The sequence below is a fragment of the Brachyhypopomus gauderio genome, chromosome 1 (assembly GCF_052324685.1).
Source record: "Brachyhypopomus gauderio isolate BG-103 chromosome 1, BGAUD_0.2, whole genome shotgun sequence".
Classification (NCBI taxonomy): domain Eukaryota; kingdom Metazoa; phylum Chordata; class Actinopteri; order Gymnotiformes; family Hypopomidae; genus Brachyhypopomus; species Brachyhypopomus gauderio.
In genome coordinates this window covers 54,871,523-54,888,574 of record NC_135211.1, presented here as the reverse complement: position 1 = coordinate 54,888,574, position 17,052 = coordinate 54,871,523, and the positions used below count along the sequence as shown (strand labels likewise).

At 41.3% G+C, this 17,052-nt stretch overlaps 2 protein-coding genes across 6 annotated transcripts in view; one reads left to right on the top strand and one right to left on the bottom strand.

Annotated features, from left to right (window-relative positions):
- LOC143525581 (NACHT, LRR and PYD domains-containing protein 3-like) overlaps window positions 1-17,052 on the top strand; it is a 67,933-nt gene that overhangs the window by 13,271 nt on the left and 37,610 nt on the right. For 4 of the 5 annotated variants that reach the window (XM_077019708.1, XM_077019727.1, XM_077019737.1 and 1 more), the window contains exons 7-9: window positions 1,594-1,764; window positions 13,067-13,237; window positions 14,290-14,460. In XM_077019708.1, the coding sequence (XP_076875823.1) occupies window positions 1,594-1,764; window positions 13,067-13,237; window positions 14,290-14,460 (513 nt within the window). Of the gene's footprint in view, window positions 1-1,593; window positions 1,765-13,066; window positions 13,238-14,289; window positions 14,461-15,101; window positions 15,850-17,052 lie in introns of those variants that run through there. The other variant, XM_077019747.1, reaches the window with a different exon arrangement.
- LOC143526076 (uncharacterized) lies at window positions 3,403-5,333 on the bottom strand. The gene is made up of 4 exons (XM_077020703.1): window positions 5,194-5,333; window positions 4,189-4,365; window positions 3,984-4,060; window positions 3,403-3,889 (listed from the first exon to the last, which is right to left on the bottom strand). The coding sequence occupies exons 1-4, from the start codon at window positions 5,197-5,199 to the stop codon at window positions 3,403-3,405; spliced, it is 747 nt and encodes a 248-aa protein (XP_076876818.1). The 5' UTR covers window positions 5,200-5,333.

The following is a 17,052-nucleotide window of genomic DNA, read 5'->3' as shown; positions in this document are numbered from 1 at the left end:
AGCATGACCGGTTTGGCAGTGGGTCAGTAATGGTGTGGGGTGGCATTTCTTTGGAGGGCCGCACAGCCCTCTATGTGCTCACCAGAGGTAGCCTGACTGCCATTAGGTACCGAGATGAGATCCCCAGACCCCTTGTGAGACAATATGCTGATGCGGTTGGCCCTGGGTTCCTCCTAATGCAGGACAGTGCTAGACCTCATGTGGCTGGAGTGTGTCAGCAGTTCCTGCAAGTTGAAGGCATTGAAGCTATGGACTGGCCCGCCCGTTCCCCAGACCTGAATCCGATTGAGCACATCTGGGACATCATGTCTCGCTCCATCCACCAACGTCACGTTGCACCACAGACTGTCCAGGAGTTGGCGGATGCTTTAGTCCAGGTCTGGGAGGAGATCCCTCAGGAGACCATCCGCCACCTCATCAGGAGCATGCCCAGGCGTTGTAGGGAGGTCATAGAGGCACGTGGAGGGCACACACAATACTGAACCTCATTTTGACTTGTTTTAAGGACATTACATCAAAGTTGGATCAGCCTGTAGTGTGTTTTTCCACTTTAATTTTGTGTGTGGCTCCAAATCCAGGCCTCCATTGGTTAATAAATTTGATTTCCATTGATGATTTTTGTGTGATTTTGTTGTCAGCACATTCAACTTTGTACAGAACAAAGTATTCAATGAGAATATTTCATTCATTCAGATCTAGGATGTGTTATTTGAGTGTTCCCTTTATTTTTTTGAGCAGTGTATATATATAGTTATATAGTCATAGTTTGGATCAATGTGTGTCTATGTCCTTGTCTCTTTTTGTATAGGAGGGGGAATGTGTACGTGTTGGGGAGGGGGGGATATATATGGGGGTGTGTGTATATATTGGGGTGAATGTAAGTACATTTGTGGGTGTATACATGTCCGTAAGAGTGTATATGGGTGTGGGTGAATGTGTGTGGGAGTGTATGTTTGTGTGGATGTACATGTGCGTGTAGGTGTATATATGTGTGAGGGTCTATATATGAGGGTGAGTGTGGGTGTGTGTGTGTGTGTGTATATGTATGTATATATGGTTGTGTGTAGGTGTATACATAATGAGGGTGTATATAAGGGGGTGTGTGTATGTATGTAGGGGTGTATATATGGGGGTGAATGTAAATATGAGTTTGAGTGTATGTGTGAGGACAGCTGGTTCTGGGTCTGGGGCTTGTTGTGCCCGGTCCTCTCAGATATACACAAAAAGAAGAAAAAACAGACAGAGGTACAAAAAGGGAGAATCCAGGAGAGCAGTGAACTAGACAAACTGGGTTGAACCACGAAGAGAATAGAATACAGGAAAACTCTTGGTATGCTTTAAAAATGTCGGAAATACTTCACAAAGTGTTTAGTGAGTGTCCTGATATATATAATGGCCTATGATGAGAACCAGGTGAAACTAGTACTGGGGGGTGGAGGAACGGGTCAGATGACGTGGGGCATTCTGGGAGTTGCAGTCTCCAGGGTTGAGCTGCATAACAGATACAGAGGATAATTTAATCAGCAATTCAGATTCTGGAATCCAGCATCATCTGATTGATCTGTATTTTGTACTGTATTTACTCCTTTACAGACTGTCTGGCTGTGGTCTCACTGAGGAGTCTTGCAAATCTCTCACATTAGTTCTACAAACAGAAAACCCGCTGAAACAGCTGGAGATTAATAATAATGACCTAAAAGATTCAGGAGTGGAGCAGCTCTGTGCTGGACTGAAGAGTTTAAACTGTAAACTGGAGATTCTCAGGTGAGTTTTCTGTCAATTTAATCTGGAATGGAAACAGTGAAGTGTGGTGTCATTACAGAGTTTTAATAAATATTAAGAAAAATATTTATGTACTTTTAAAAGTAAATTTCCTTTTTTAAATAATTGGCTCCATGCACAAGATGGCATCCATTCTGTTTCCGGCATTTGAGGGTGTGCATGAGAAGTTCCGGTCTGAGCACTTCCGTGGTTTTAGTATTAATATCAACACGAAGAGATAGCGAGCTAGTTGGAAATAATGAGTGCATTCAGGGTTAAAGAGAGAAGACTGGCCTTATTATATTATAGTTATATATATATATTTTTTTATGAATGTTATAATAACTCCTTGACCATAATTGATTAACACTAGAATGACTGAAATTTCAAGATCCTGAGGACATCACCCCTCCTTTTTCCCAGTAATTAAGAGAGCCATAAGTCAGCCTTTATTATGTTAATTCATAGAGAAACACTCAGGCAGCAACTCTGTGGTACATTCAGAAAGCCCCCTAGTATAACATCTCTCTTTCACTCCCTTTCTCTGTCTCATATATATATATATACACACACACATACACAAACACACACACGTTATAGTTACATATAGACATCCACACTGTATACACTACATTATTGATTGTTGTTAGTGTAACATCTCAGTCTCTTCCTTTTCTCTCTGTAACACTAGTACTTACTACTAGTAACACTGTAACTTACCAATTTAGTAGAGATATACAGAAAAGAAGAGAGCTCAATTCAATTTCATTATTTCAGTGAGGGTTATGGCAGTTTATATATGCATATTTCATGCTTGGAAACAACCAAGTCAACCAAGTCATGCTTTAGTCATTCTAGTGTTAAACAACCATTATTCAGTTTCTGTATTACATCTTTTTTTATTATACACTAAATGAGTACAACTTTAATGCCACCTTAATTTATTTTATCAGCTCTACAAATATAGGGCAGTTCTATATTTACATCTTGTAGTTCTTCTGTCTCTCTGTATAAGATTCTGCTCAGTCTGGTTTCGGCATTGTTTTACACATATGGGAAAGCATGGTAGCATAAAGAAAAGGACTCAATGTCAACACATTTAAGATTTATTAAGAATCAATCATTAAAATATCATTAGTTCATAAATTTACTGCATTTTAAATAGATAACTGCCAAACGTGATGAGAAGTCATTACACTGACATGTAAAAATAAAAAAATAAAAAATCTCCCTTCTCTCTAATGGTTTTAGCCACTTCACAGTCTCTGTATATGCGCTGAATGAGAATATCATCCTCTGCAAATACAACAAAATCACACCACTCCATACCTGTAAGTAGGAGCTGGCCTTGTACCTGCCAGTAGTAACTGTGAGTCTGCTTCAATTTCAGTGTGCCACTCTGCATTTTCAGGTAGCTACAGTCCACATAGCTTTTTGCATTGGGGCATTTAATTTCCACCAGTCCAAAGGGTGGGCTCTCAGTCGGGTCAAACACCAGACCATTAGGAGATGCCCCTAACTAGGGGGCATCAAGGTGGATGACAAACCCACAAGGCCAGTAATTGGTGTTTTTTATTCTGCAGTACTCCTGTATGGCAACCGGTTCCAGTGCCAATCCCCTCTTCATTGCAGCAGTTTGATTCACTCCATTTCTGCAGAACTCTGACCTCTGACATGGCATATTTCCCTGAATCGGGAGGATGTTATTCTTGGCCCCCTGACTCGGTGCCACTCCACAGAGTTGCTCTGCTCTCTGGTGGCAACCTCTATCTTCCTTGCCATGTCAAATGTAGTGACAAGTGACTGCAGATGGATGTGTTGTTGGTGACTGCACACAAACTGGCAGTTAGTAGGCTCAAGCCTATAGCCGTCTACAGGTAGAGGTGGTGGCAGAGGGGCATCTGGATGGTGTACTACAACCCGACTCACTGGTACTGGATGCTGGTAGGATATGGGACTACCCGCCTGGACTTTCCCAAAAGCTGAATCAACCAGCGGGACGTCAGCACTTATGGCCATGGTGGTGATGAGTGGAGCAATGTCTGCAGTGAAGTCCTTGTACTGCTCATCAACTTTGAGGACATCTGGATCTGGCAGCTCCCCTCGCACTGCCTTGTAACGTTTACTCCTTTGAAAAATCGAATTCCACAGTAAGGACTTTGTACACTCATACAACAAAGGTTATACAGTAAGCAAAGCATACATAGGAAAATTCATTTTACCTTACACCATCAGCAACTGTAAACTGCTTCGGCTTGGACAAAAATACCATGTCACTTACTCTGCCTGGTTTCACACCCTATTAATTACATAAAAGAATGATCACACTACTTTAAATGTTTGTTGATGTGACATAGTACATCAGCTCATAATGTAGCTTGTTGAAGAAATAATTTAACTTTGGTATGGTTGGGAACACATACTCACCATGGTTCTTGGCTTGTGCCAGCGTTGTTCTGTTTCTGTGCAGCTTAGGACTGGGGGTACAGCAGCCAGGTTCAGTGTGGAGTAGTGTGCAGTCTGAAACAGTAGTGCAACATTGTGGTTGCAGAGTGCTGTCCCAGCCACTGCAATGTCCACCGGTACACGGTCTTCAAAGACAATCTAAACATAAAAAAAAACCAGTCAAAATCTCAGGCTAAATGAGTGGTGTCCAATTTTATATGCAAAGGAATGGTGTGGCTGCAGGTTTTTATTCCAGCCAAATATATAACAATAGATGCTTAAACAACTGATTACACTTGTTTAATTATATGTTTTTTGCTGCTCATTATGTAGCAAATACCTGCTTCCAACCCAGACCTTTACACACAAGTCGGGACACCCCTGGGCTTAATCACGGCAGGTTATCAATTGTATCACCAAGAGTATAAGCAATATAAGTTTACTCCCTCTTGCTGCAATATAAGAAATAACGATAAACTTATCTACCTTTTATCATATCCCTTGTCTCAATTTTCTTCAAATATTTTAAAGTTAGTGAATCACTGAACTGTGTTAGTAAAACAGTGTTAGTAAAACAAAGGAACAGGCGCAGGGTACAAAATACTTACCACTGCCAAGTCATTAAGATATTTGGACCCTGCATGTATTATACTAAATATACAGTAAATAACAACTGAGGCTGTGAACCAACAAACACTGTTTTTCCTCCCTACTCTGAGGTTGTGAGGTTTTTCACTCTTCCTCATCGACCTGTAACAGGTAGCCCTGATGCTCACTCTCCCTGACGAATCTCTGTTTGAAACTGTGGGCATTTAAACAGGACATCATTTACAATATACATAAAAGTTACACTGAATGTCATTAAAACATCTGACACTGGATACAACCGTCGTTAGAGTCCTAGTTAGACAATAAGCTCAGCTAAATCACAGGGTGGGTGTGTAGCTAACTAGGCTGGCTAGCTAGCTGTGTAATGGTGTGACATACCTTCATAGTTGTCGATGTAACTGGATATATACATCTTATATCCTTTTTCCCTTTTGCTCCTCGGGGTTGAGCTGGCCGCTTGGACTATCCGATGCACATGGGTGATGGTAATCTTTGGTAGGTCTTGGAGGCACCTAGTGTAAAACACAGCCATCTTCGCTTCTGCGCGTCTGTCCTGTGTGCCGGAGCGGAACTATTCACGCGCACCCTCGAAAAACCAGAAGTAGTAACACGTCATCCCGTGCAACTAGCGAATAAACCTCCTTTGAGTACATTATAAAAAAAATCTACCACAATACAATGCAAGACAATTTAATTCTTTATTATTTTATGAGGTTTTCTTTCTTTACTAATTCCAAATATTTTCTGTTAAAATTAACTACATTTCATTGACTCACCACATTGCAGAGAGAAAGAAAAATGTGTGATGCATAAGTAGATTTCCAGAATCTCCTAGAAGAGAAATGTAACACTCTAAAGAGACTCAGATGAGCCCTTGTTCAAATGTATGTGGGTATTTATGGAAACGTTCATACTCCTACACAGAGCTGAACACTCACACACACACACACACACACACACACACATATACACACACATGCATAGAAGTGACAAACACACAGGTTGTAAAACAGCTCTGCCCCAAGTGTGTTATTAATGTTCCAAATCCAGACATCCACATCCACACTACTGTGAAAGAAAATGTGGCAATATCTTTTGATTTCATTTACACATATGACAAATTCCCAATATTATTTGAACAACCAGCGGATCTACCGTGAGTGCAGCTTGTTTATATTTACGGAGACTTGGCTAACCCAGCTAGTACCGGATGCTAACGTGGACCTGCGGGGTTTCACTGCTGTGAGAGCCGACAGGGACACTAAAGCATGCGGAAAAAGCAAAGGTGGGGGGCTCATCATTTATGTCAACAACCGCTGGTGTAACCCTGGACACATCACTGTGAAGACGGTCTTTTGTTGCTCGGACTTGGAGTTGCTAGCGGTTAGCATGCGGCCATACTACCTACCGAGGGAGTTCAGTCACGTGATTACCGTGATTGTTTACATTCCTCCGACCGCAGATGCAGCCAAGGCATGTGAGAAGATCCATTTGGTCACAGCGAGGCTGCAAACGCAGCATCCTGAGGCCTTTATGATCATCTCTGGAGACTTTAATCATGCCACTTTGGACTCTACCCTAGCTGCCTTTTACCAGGTCGTGGATTGCCCAACAAGGAAAAACAGGACCATTGATTTACTGTATGCTAGTATCAGGGATGCATACACAGCCACTCCCCTCCCCCCACTAGGCAAGTCTGACCACAATCTAGTCTACCTACAGCCAGAGTACACACCCCTGGTTCAAAGGCAGCCTGTTACAACCAACACCATCAGGAGGTGGTCTCCTGGAATGGAAGATGCCCTCAGAGACTGCTTCGACACCACGGACTGGGATGTGCTGCTTAGCCCACACTGTGAGGACATAGAGGGGATGACACACTGTCTGACGGATTATCTCAACTTCTGTGTAGACGTGGTTTCCCCCATGAAGACTGTACGGTGTTACCCTAATAACAAGCCATGGGTAACGCAGGAAGTCAAAGCTGTCCTCAACAGGAAGAAGGCCGCATTCCGGAGCAGGGACAGGGGGGCAATGAAAGCAGCACAGCAGGAGGTGAAACGCTGTGTAAGGGAAGCTAAGGACAGCTATAGGAGAAAGGTGGAGCAAAAGCTTGAAGAAAACAACATGAGGGAGGTCTGGAAAGGTGTTAAGACCATCACTGGCCACAACACAAAGACCAGAGCCATAGGAGGGACTGTTGAGAAGGCTAACGAGATGAATAACTTCTTCAACCGGTTCAACCAGTCCATGTCTCCCCCACCCTCTCCCTCACTCCAGCCATATCTCCCTCTTCCCTCAACACGCCTTTCACCATTTACTACAACAGCCTCCTCCTCCTCCTCCTCCTCCTCCACCCCCATCTCATCACAGAGCCCCCCACACATCACTGCAGACCAGGTGAGGGGACAGCTGAGGAAACTCCACTCCAGTAAAGCAGCAGGCCCGGACAAGGTGTGTCCACGTTTACTAAGGACCTGCGCTGCGGAACTGGGTGAACCACTCCAACGGGTCTTCAACCTCAGCCTACAACTGGGGAGAGTGCCTACTCTCTGGAAGACTTCGTGTATTGTTCCTGTGCCCAAAAAGAACCGGACCAGTGAGCTGAACGACTTTCGACCAGTGGCACTCACATCACACCTCATGAAGACCTTTGAGCAGCTCTTCCTCTGTCTCCTCAGACCACAGGTGCAACATGCCCAGGACTGTCTGCAGTTTGCGTACCGGGCAGGTGTTGGTGTAGAAGATGCCATCCTCTACCTATTACACCGAGCCCACTCACACCTGGATAAGGGAAAAGGCACTGTGAGGATCCTCTTCTTGGACTTTTCAAGTGCCTTCAACACCATTCAGCCCCTTATGCTTCATGATAAACTGACCAGGATGCGAGTGGACCCCTGCCTGGTCACATGGATCTACAGCTACCTTACTGACAGGCCACAGTACGTCAGGCTGAGAAACATCACGTCTGACACTGTGATCAGCAGTATTGGAGCTCCGCAGGGCATGGTGCTGGCCCCTCTTCTTTTCACCCTGTACACCGCGGACTTCTGCTACAACTCGGAGTTGTGTCATATTCAGAGGTTTGCTGATGATACAGCTATAGTGGGGTGTATCAGGGATGACCAAGAGGAGGAGTACAGGAGCCTGGTGAGGGACTTCACTGTCTGGTGCCACAGCAGCCACCTGCAGCTCAACTCCTCAAAGACCAAGGAGCTGGTCATTGACTTTGGGAAGTCCAGACCAAAGTCACAACCAGTACTAATAGAGGGTGTTGAGGTGGAGTCTGTGGACTCATACAAGTACCTTGGGCTGTGGTTGGACAACAAGATGGACTCGTCCTGTAATAATGACCACCTGTACAGAAAGGGACAGAGCAGGTTGTACTTCCTGAGGAGGCTGCGATCGTTTGGCATCTGCAGGAAACTCCTGTGGATGTTTTATCAGTCTGTGGTTGCCAGTGTCCTATTCTACACTGTGGTGTGCTGGGGGAGCAGCATATCCAAGAAGGACACACACAGACTGAACAAACTCATCAGACGGGCTGGCTCGGTGGTCGGCATGAAGCTGGACACTCTGGTGACTGTGGCAGAGAAGAGGACCCTAGACAAACTGCTGGGCATCATGGACGATGCCAGTCATCCTCTGAACACTGTCATCAGTAACCAGAGGAGTCTGTTCAGCGACCGACTGCTCCTTCCAAAGTGCAGGACCAACAGGTACAAAAACTCCTTTGTCCTGCATGCCATCGGATTGTACAACTCCTCTTTGCAGGGGAGGAGGGGCCACAGGAAAATGGACTGATCACTCAAACACTAACCGGACTACGCACAATAACCTTAAGGCTCATTACAACATATCCAGTGCAATAACATTTTAAACAGTGCAATAAGCAGGTGCAATACATCTTTGGCTCTTTATATTCTATTGTTTTTTATTCTATTGTTTTTTAGTATTGTTTATTTTTTATTCTGTGTTTGTATTTATTATTATTAGTAATAGCTTAATCTCTGTTATCACTATCTCTTTTTAATCTTCTATTTTTATCACTGTTCTATTCTGTCATTGTGCTGCTGGAATCTTAATTTCCCTGAGGGAAACCTCCCAAAGGGATCAATAAAGATCTATCTATCTATCTATCTATTATTGGAATGAGTAATTTTGGCTATCTATCTATCTATCTATCTATCTATCTATCTATCTATCTATCTTAAAATGACATCATTAAAAATCCACCTTTTCAGTGCTTGTGCACATACTTTTGACTACATTATATCAAAGTTCAGAGCTAAACGCGTTAGGATTATTAGTTTTAATATTATGGAGGGTGTTTGGTGGTGTAGGAATGGATACGAGACCTCACCATGTTAGTAGTTTATTATAAAGCACAGGGTGAAGCCTCCACTACAGTTACTGGCCTCTGCTTTGATAATTTTAATCTGTTAATGCAATTAATTTCATCCTATTTTACAAGATACTGTGATGCAGGGTACATATTAGTCACAAACGCACACAGACTTAAACACACTTTGTTTATTGAAGTAAATGGAGGCAACAACTGGGCAGAGGGATCCAGACATAATCCAAAGGCAATGTCAAAAAAGCAGTCCAGGTCAGGTATACACAAAAAGAAGAAAAAACAGACAGATGTACAGAAAGGGAGAATCCAGGAGAGCAGTGAACTAGACAAACTGAGTCAAACCACGAAGAGAATAGAATGCAGGAAAATACATTTCAAAATGTCAGCCATACTTCACAAAGAGTATAGTGAGTGTCCTGATATATATGTTGTGGTTGAAATTCTGAAACCCTTAAATGGTGAGAACAATAAAACTCAGAAGCAGTTGGGTAAGATAATAAAGTACAATGATTTATTTTAACATTGCATGGATTAATCCAGAGATCTCAGTTACATACACACAAGGCGTCTGTCACAGCGAGCTAATTCCCCACTCCAAACTCTCATCTTTTATACTTTTACTCATCAATACACACGGTGACCACGAGGTGAACATGAGGTGATTAACTAAACGTGATCGGACATTACATGAAATAATTAACACTGATTTGACCGATGCATATTAGCCTCTCCCCCCACATGCCCCCTCCATGCTCAGCATCCTCGTGATGGCATGGTGGACTGAGTGTCGCCGTGGCCCCTTCCAAGTAGAGATTAGGCGCCTCCAGCGAGGTCAGTTTAGGAACACCAGAGGAACATCAGATTAGGACTGAGCCGAGGCCGTCCAGAGAGAACACAAACACATCTGAGGCCTACTGAAGCCACAAGGACGACTTCAGTGCCAGGAGTAACACACATATATGTAAAAAGATCTCTAACACCTATATCTAATGTGTTTAATGTATACTAAGAAAGCCTAACAAATGGAAATCATCAAACTTCCATCACAATATATATATATTAGGGGTGGGCATAGATTAATTTTTTTCAATCTAGATTAATCTCACTGAAATCTTGAAATTAATCTAGATTAATCTATATTAAAATGACTCATATGCGTGCTACCCAAGTAATGACTAAAAGTCAGTTTTTGAGATAGGGTTTCTTAATACAGAGGGTGCATTAGACCAGGGGCTCATCTCCTGTTTCCAAAATGCATCAATGACTGCTTGAGAAAGCTGTTCTACTTTGATACTTGAAGAAAAAAAACATGCTCAATAAAATGTAGGCTACTCGTGTTCAACGGTTTATTCAATTAAACATGAATTTGTAAGCCTACATACTGTACATTAAAAGGAGTTGATAACATTTTTATTCAGCTAAACATGATATTTGAAATGTAAGCCAACATTTAGTACATTTAACCTCACGGACGTAATTTGAGGGGGACTTTTTCAAAAGCCGGTTTTGGTCCTGATATTTTTAACGGTTAAAAACAAATATTTAAATAGCGATGAATCTAGCACTAGGACCATGCAGAAAACGACCGCTCCGAGCTCCGCTCCGGTAACACTTTACGTTCCTAAAATGAATTTTCCATGAAGCAAACCTGGCGACTTCGTGGCTGCATCCATGTAAACACACGGACGATTTGTAATTCACAGGTTTAAAAACTCGTTCTCGCCCCTACTGTGCAATTTGGTTAGGAATACAGCCGAGCTAAACTATCAAGTTAAAAGTCATCATAGTTTGCTTACCCATTTTGACCCAGTTCCCAACCCAACTTATGCAGAAGCGCCCCCTAGTGGGCCCGCCGGCGGGCCCAGCTCCTTTACGGCGATATAAAACATATTAAACATTAATGAATCTCCGAACAAAAGCGCTTAAATCAAAATTTCCTATCCCATCTACATGCCTACCGAGTTTCAGCCGTCTACGTGCAGCCGATCGCAAGATATCCGGCTTTGAAGTTGACCACAAAAGTGCACCCCGCGAGGGGGTCTCCCGACATATCCGTTTACAAAACATATTTATGTTGTGAAATGTCTTAATGTTTTGTCACCTAAAAATCGTTTACTAATAAGGCTTTAATTTAAGACCTTAACAGCGTAGATCCGTTGTGGTTAAGTACCTTAAAAAGCTTGCTCACCTCACTGCAAAATTTTCCAAAATCCGCTTCCTGAATGAGACACTCCGACAAATCTGCCCCCTAAGCGTCACAGAAGCGTTTTTAACGCTGATTTGATCCCTCATTACAAAGCTGCAGCGGTTCTGCTTTGATTTGAGTGGTTTTTATTGGTCTAAAGTGGGGTAGTGACTTTGAATGACAGGTTTTACAACCTCTCCCCCGGCGAGGTGCGAAGGGGAGGGGGAGAGGGTGAACCAATAAGCCCACAGAGACAAGCTGGAGCCTCAGAAGTGATTGAAAGCTGTTCTAACCAATAGTGTACATCCTTCCGAAGCTAACCAGCCCTCATATGACATGATTGGTCAAGTATATTTTTAAATTGAGCCCTCGGAAACTGGCGCTTCATTTCCAATTTCGGCCGCTAGCATAGCAACATAAGCTAACCCTTTGCTAACCTAAGCTAAGCTCCCCAGAACACACTGTTCGGCGAAACTGAAGCAGCCATGGATTATTTTGTTCGTTTTTATGCGGATTGTGGATACTTTTGAACATAAACGGATTACTTTGTGTGGAATATATGAGCAATTTTCGGAATTTTCGCCAACCCGGAAGTGAGACGGTACACCGGCTGCGACGCGATTCTACGTACTGTGAGTAACAATGGATAATTTTTCATAAGCGATATTGTACAAAATATATATTCTAATACTAAACATTAACTAAGCGTTAGATTATAAACAGTTTTAGAGCGTTTGAGTGCTGCAGCACTCTGTATCGTGTCGGATGCTACCGGAGTTGGCTACGGTAACCTAGCTTATGCTGTCGGACTATATTGGACATAAATATGATATCATAACGTTCATATTTGGACATGAAATTTAGTCATTGGAATTTTCTGGTCTTGCTGTAATATGTGCAACATTGTTGTTTGTCGTAGCTCCTCGGTTTCGTGTAAGGAATTTGTTGGCATGTTAGCTTAGTTGGCTAATGGTGTGTGTCGGGTGTGGCATATTTAGACATGGGTGTGGTGCACTTGACATACCTTGGATAAAGCTGAATAACTTTTCAATGCTTGCATGGATTTGCTCCATTTTTTCTGTGTTGTTAGAAAAGACCCTAGCGAAATTTATTGTAATTTCTGATACCACATTTGAATAACTATGTGAATATACATTCCAGTCATGTTCAAGTTCAAGTCAGCATTTTTGACATTCCTGGCATATTAGCATCTGCAATAGAGGCTCTAAAATAAACCAAATTATGTGAATATGATACTGAAGTGTATTAATATGTTCCCCCAACTGCCTACTTCAGTTTGAGCCATGAATGATAATTTTCCTATATGTACAACTTGAGATATCTAGTTTTAATGTGAACTATGTCAAAAATGTTAAAAATGGCCACCGGGCGTGCGAATCTGCAGCATAAGGTTAACGGCGATAATTTTTATATCGCCCGATAAGAGTATCAAATTAACGAACGCCATTAACGCCATTAACGGTCCACCACTAATATATATATATATATATATGATGAGAACCAGGTGCGAACTAGTACTGAGGGGAGGAGGAACGGGTCAGACAACATGGGGCATTCTGGGAGTTGCAGTCTCCAGGGTTGAGCTGCGTGACACATACAGAGGATAATTTAATCAGCAGTTCAGATTCTGGAATCTAGCATCATCTGATTGATCTGCATTTTGTACTGTATTTACTCCTTTACAGACTGTCTGGCTGTGGTCTCAGTGAGGAGGCTTGCAAATCTCTCACATCAGTTCTACAAAGAGAAAACTCACTGAAAGAGCTGGAGATTAATAATAATAACATAAAAGATTCAGGGGTGGAGCGGCTCTGTTCTGGACTGAAGAGTTCAAACAGTAAACTAGAGATTCTCAGGTGAGTTTTCTGTCAATTTAATCTAGAATGGAAACAGTGAAGTGTGGTGTCATTACAGAGATTTAGGAAATATTAAGATAAATATTTATGTACTTTTAAAAGTTAATTTCCTTTTTTAAAATAATAAACCTGCTTTAAGTACAGTAAAAAAAAATCTACCACAATGCAATGCAAGACAATTTCAACATCCACACTACTGTGAAAGAAAATGTGGCAATATCTTTTGATTTCATTTACACATATGACAAATTCCCAATATTAAAATGACATCATGAAAAATCCACCTTTTCAGTGCTTGTGCACATACATTTGACTACATTATATCAAAGTTCAGAGTTAAACACGTTAGGATTATTAGTTTTAATATTATGGAAGGTGTTTGGTGGTGTAGGAATGGATACAAGACCTCACCATGTTAGTAGTTTATTATAAAGCACAGGGTGAAGCTTCCACTACAGTTACTGGCCTCTGCTTTGATACTTTTTTATCTGTTAATGCAATTAATTTCATCCTATTTTACAAGATACTGTGATGCAGGGTACATATTAGTCACAATCGCACACAGACTTAAACACACTTTGTTTATCGAATTAAATGGAGGCAAAAACTGGGCAGAGGGATCCAGACGTAATCTAAAGGCAATGTCAAAAAAGCAGTCCAGGTCAGGTATACACAAAAAGAAGAAAAAACAGACAGAGGTACAAAAAGGGAGAATCCAGGAGAGCAGTGAACTAGACAAACTGGGTCGAACCACAAAGAGAATAGAATGCAAGAAAAAACTCTTGGTATGCTTTCAAAATGTCGGCAATACTTCACAAAGAGTTTAGTGAGTGTCCTGATATATATGGAAGCCTATGATGAGAACCAGGTGTGAACTAGTACTGAGGGGAGGAGGAACGGGTCAGACAATGTGGGGCATTCTGGGAGTTGCAGTCTCCAGGGTTGAGCTGCGTGACAGATACAGAGGATAATTTAATCAGCAGTTCAGATTCTGGAATCCAGCATCATCTGATTGATCTGCATTTTGTACTGTATTTACTCCTCCTTTACAGACTGTCTGGCTGTGGTCTTACTGAGGAGTCTTGCAAATCTCTCACATCAGTTCTACAAAGAGAAAACTCACTGAAAGAGCTGGAGATTAATAATAATTACCTAAAAGATTCAGGAGATGAGCAGCTCTGTGCTGGACTGAAGTGTTCAAACAGTAAACTGGAGATTCTCAGGTGAGTTTTCTGTCAATTTAATCTGGAATGAAAACAGTGAAGTGTGGTGTCATTACAGAGTTTTAATAAATATTAAGTTAAATATTTATGTACTTTTAAAAGTAAATTTGCTTTTTTAAAATAATAAATCTCCTTTTAGTACAGTTTAAAAAAAATCTACCACAATGCAATGCAAGACCATTTCATTCTTTATTATTTTATGAGGTTTTCTTTCTTTATTAATTCCAAATATTTTCTGTTAAAATTAACTACATTAACTACATTTCATTGACTGACCACATTGCGGAGAGAAATAAAAATGTGTGATGCATAAGTAGTGTAGGTACCATGCTAAACCAGCAGGTGGCGGTACCACTGGCAACACATGGAACAAGCTTGCTCTGACGGAAGTAAGGGTGTGTCTACAGTTCAGGTGTTTAAATACCCTGAACAGCCATTCATCTCTCTCTCTGGTTTGACTGACACTGAGGTTAGACCTATTAAAGAGAGGCTCAGTCATTTCTCTCTCTCCGGTTTTCTTTGAGAACACGCAAACTTTGCTACGACTAACAGCAAACAGCTGAAAGTCGTATTACTTAATTAACGAGCCCGAGTTATGGTGCAATCTAACCAGCAACCAATCAACGTTACCGCGACAACAGATTCACCGAACTACTTCAATCAAGCTTGTTAACGCGGCCACACGGAGTGAAACAAAGGCGATCAACTCCCTGTCGTTAAACCGTGAACGAGACTCGCATTCCTGGACGATTCCCCAGCACACCTGGACGACGTCGCTTTATATCAACGAGGAGCCGGCGGTGGAAATTCCCTCCTAATTCCAGGAGAATTTGGGGAGGACGAGGAAACCACCCAAAACCCTCAACATGTGAGACTCTTACCGCTGAGCATAGTTTATAGTAGGGCAAAGTTACTTGAACTGCAGAGTTAACCAAGTTTTCTGTTAATACACTCTGAATGTGTTTAACTTCATTTTCATAATCTTCATCAAGATTTGTATATACAAAGCTCTCTTTGCTGTGCATGCCACCATCTTTTATTTACTTGATTAGTGGACAACTTGTAGTCTTCCCCATTCTCAGATACACCACATTAATTTTTAGTTATTTAGCCAGCTCTATTACACTTTGTTCTGACCACGTTGGAATAAACCAGCTGAGCTCATAACACAGTCACGCTGATCTACTGTTTAAACTCCCGCCTCCTCACACGAGCACAAGCGCGTGCACACATTACTCTCCTCCCCTTCTTACACCACGCGCACAAGCGCGTGCACACATTACTCTCCTCCCCTTCTTACACACACACACACACACTAGATACCCAGACTTCACTGTAAATGTACTGATCCTTGTTGATGCTGTTTGTTTTAGAATAGTTGGTTTTAAATAAATGTATCATTTATTTTCACCAAATTGTCTGTGTTGATGTCATTCAAAAGTGGTTGATGCCAAAACCTCCAAAGAATTCATAGTTAAATCCTTCAGATACCAAACCATTAATTACCTTTAGTTGATTACTAAACTTGTGGTTCTGGTATAATTAGAATATGAGATTCTAAATTAATGAGACTGATTAATATGATTCTAAATTAATGAGACTGATTAATTATTAAGGTAAAACAAATTATATCTACTTTAAAGGATTAGTAGGTGAAACCCCTACACTGTGATGCAGGGTACATATTAGTCACAATTGCACACAGACTTAGTCACAATTGCACACAGACTTAAACACACTTTGTTTATCGAATTAAACGGGGGCAAAAACTGGGCAGAGGGATCCAGACATAATCCAAAGGCAATGTCAAAAAAGCAGTCCAGGTCAGGTATACACAAAAAGAAGAAAAAATAGACACAGGCACAAAAAGGGAGAAACCAGGAGAGCAGTGAACTAGACAAACTGGGTCGAACCACGAAGAGAATAGAATGCAGGAAAATACATTTCAAAATGTCAGCCGTACGTCACAAAGAGTATAGTGAGTGTCTTGATTATATATATATATATATATATATATATATATATATACCAGAGGTGGAAAGAGTACTGAAAAATTGTAATTGAGTAAAAGTATAATTACTTTGCCTAAAATCTACTCAGAGTAAAAGTAAAATTACCCATCTCAAAATTTACTCGAGTAAAAGTACAAAAGTACTTCATTTAAAATGTAATTTGAGTAAAAGTTACTTAGTTACTTTCAGTTATTTAATGCATGAATGAATCATGAACCAGATTCAAAAGTTTTAATCGATTTCAATGCGTATTTAAGTGCACATCCACACTTGCAAAAAGATCAGCTGGGCTCAGGAACATACTTCCTCACAGCACAAGGACAGTCGCAACCTGTACCATAAAGTGCAAACAATTTTCAGTCCAATTGTCCAACGGACAACACTATGATAAGAATAAAGAAATTTAAATTACAAATTATTCAAAAAACAAAATGCACACAAAATTAAGTGCCCACAAGATGCCACAAATCAAACTAAAATGCAACAGGATTCCACTACTCACAATAAAATGCCCACAGGATCCCACATCAAAAATTAAAAAATGCTCAAAGGATCCCACAATTTAAAAGTAAGTGCTCAC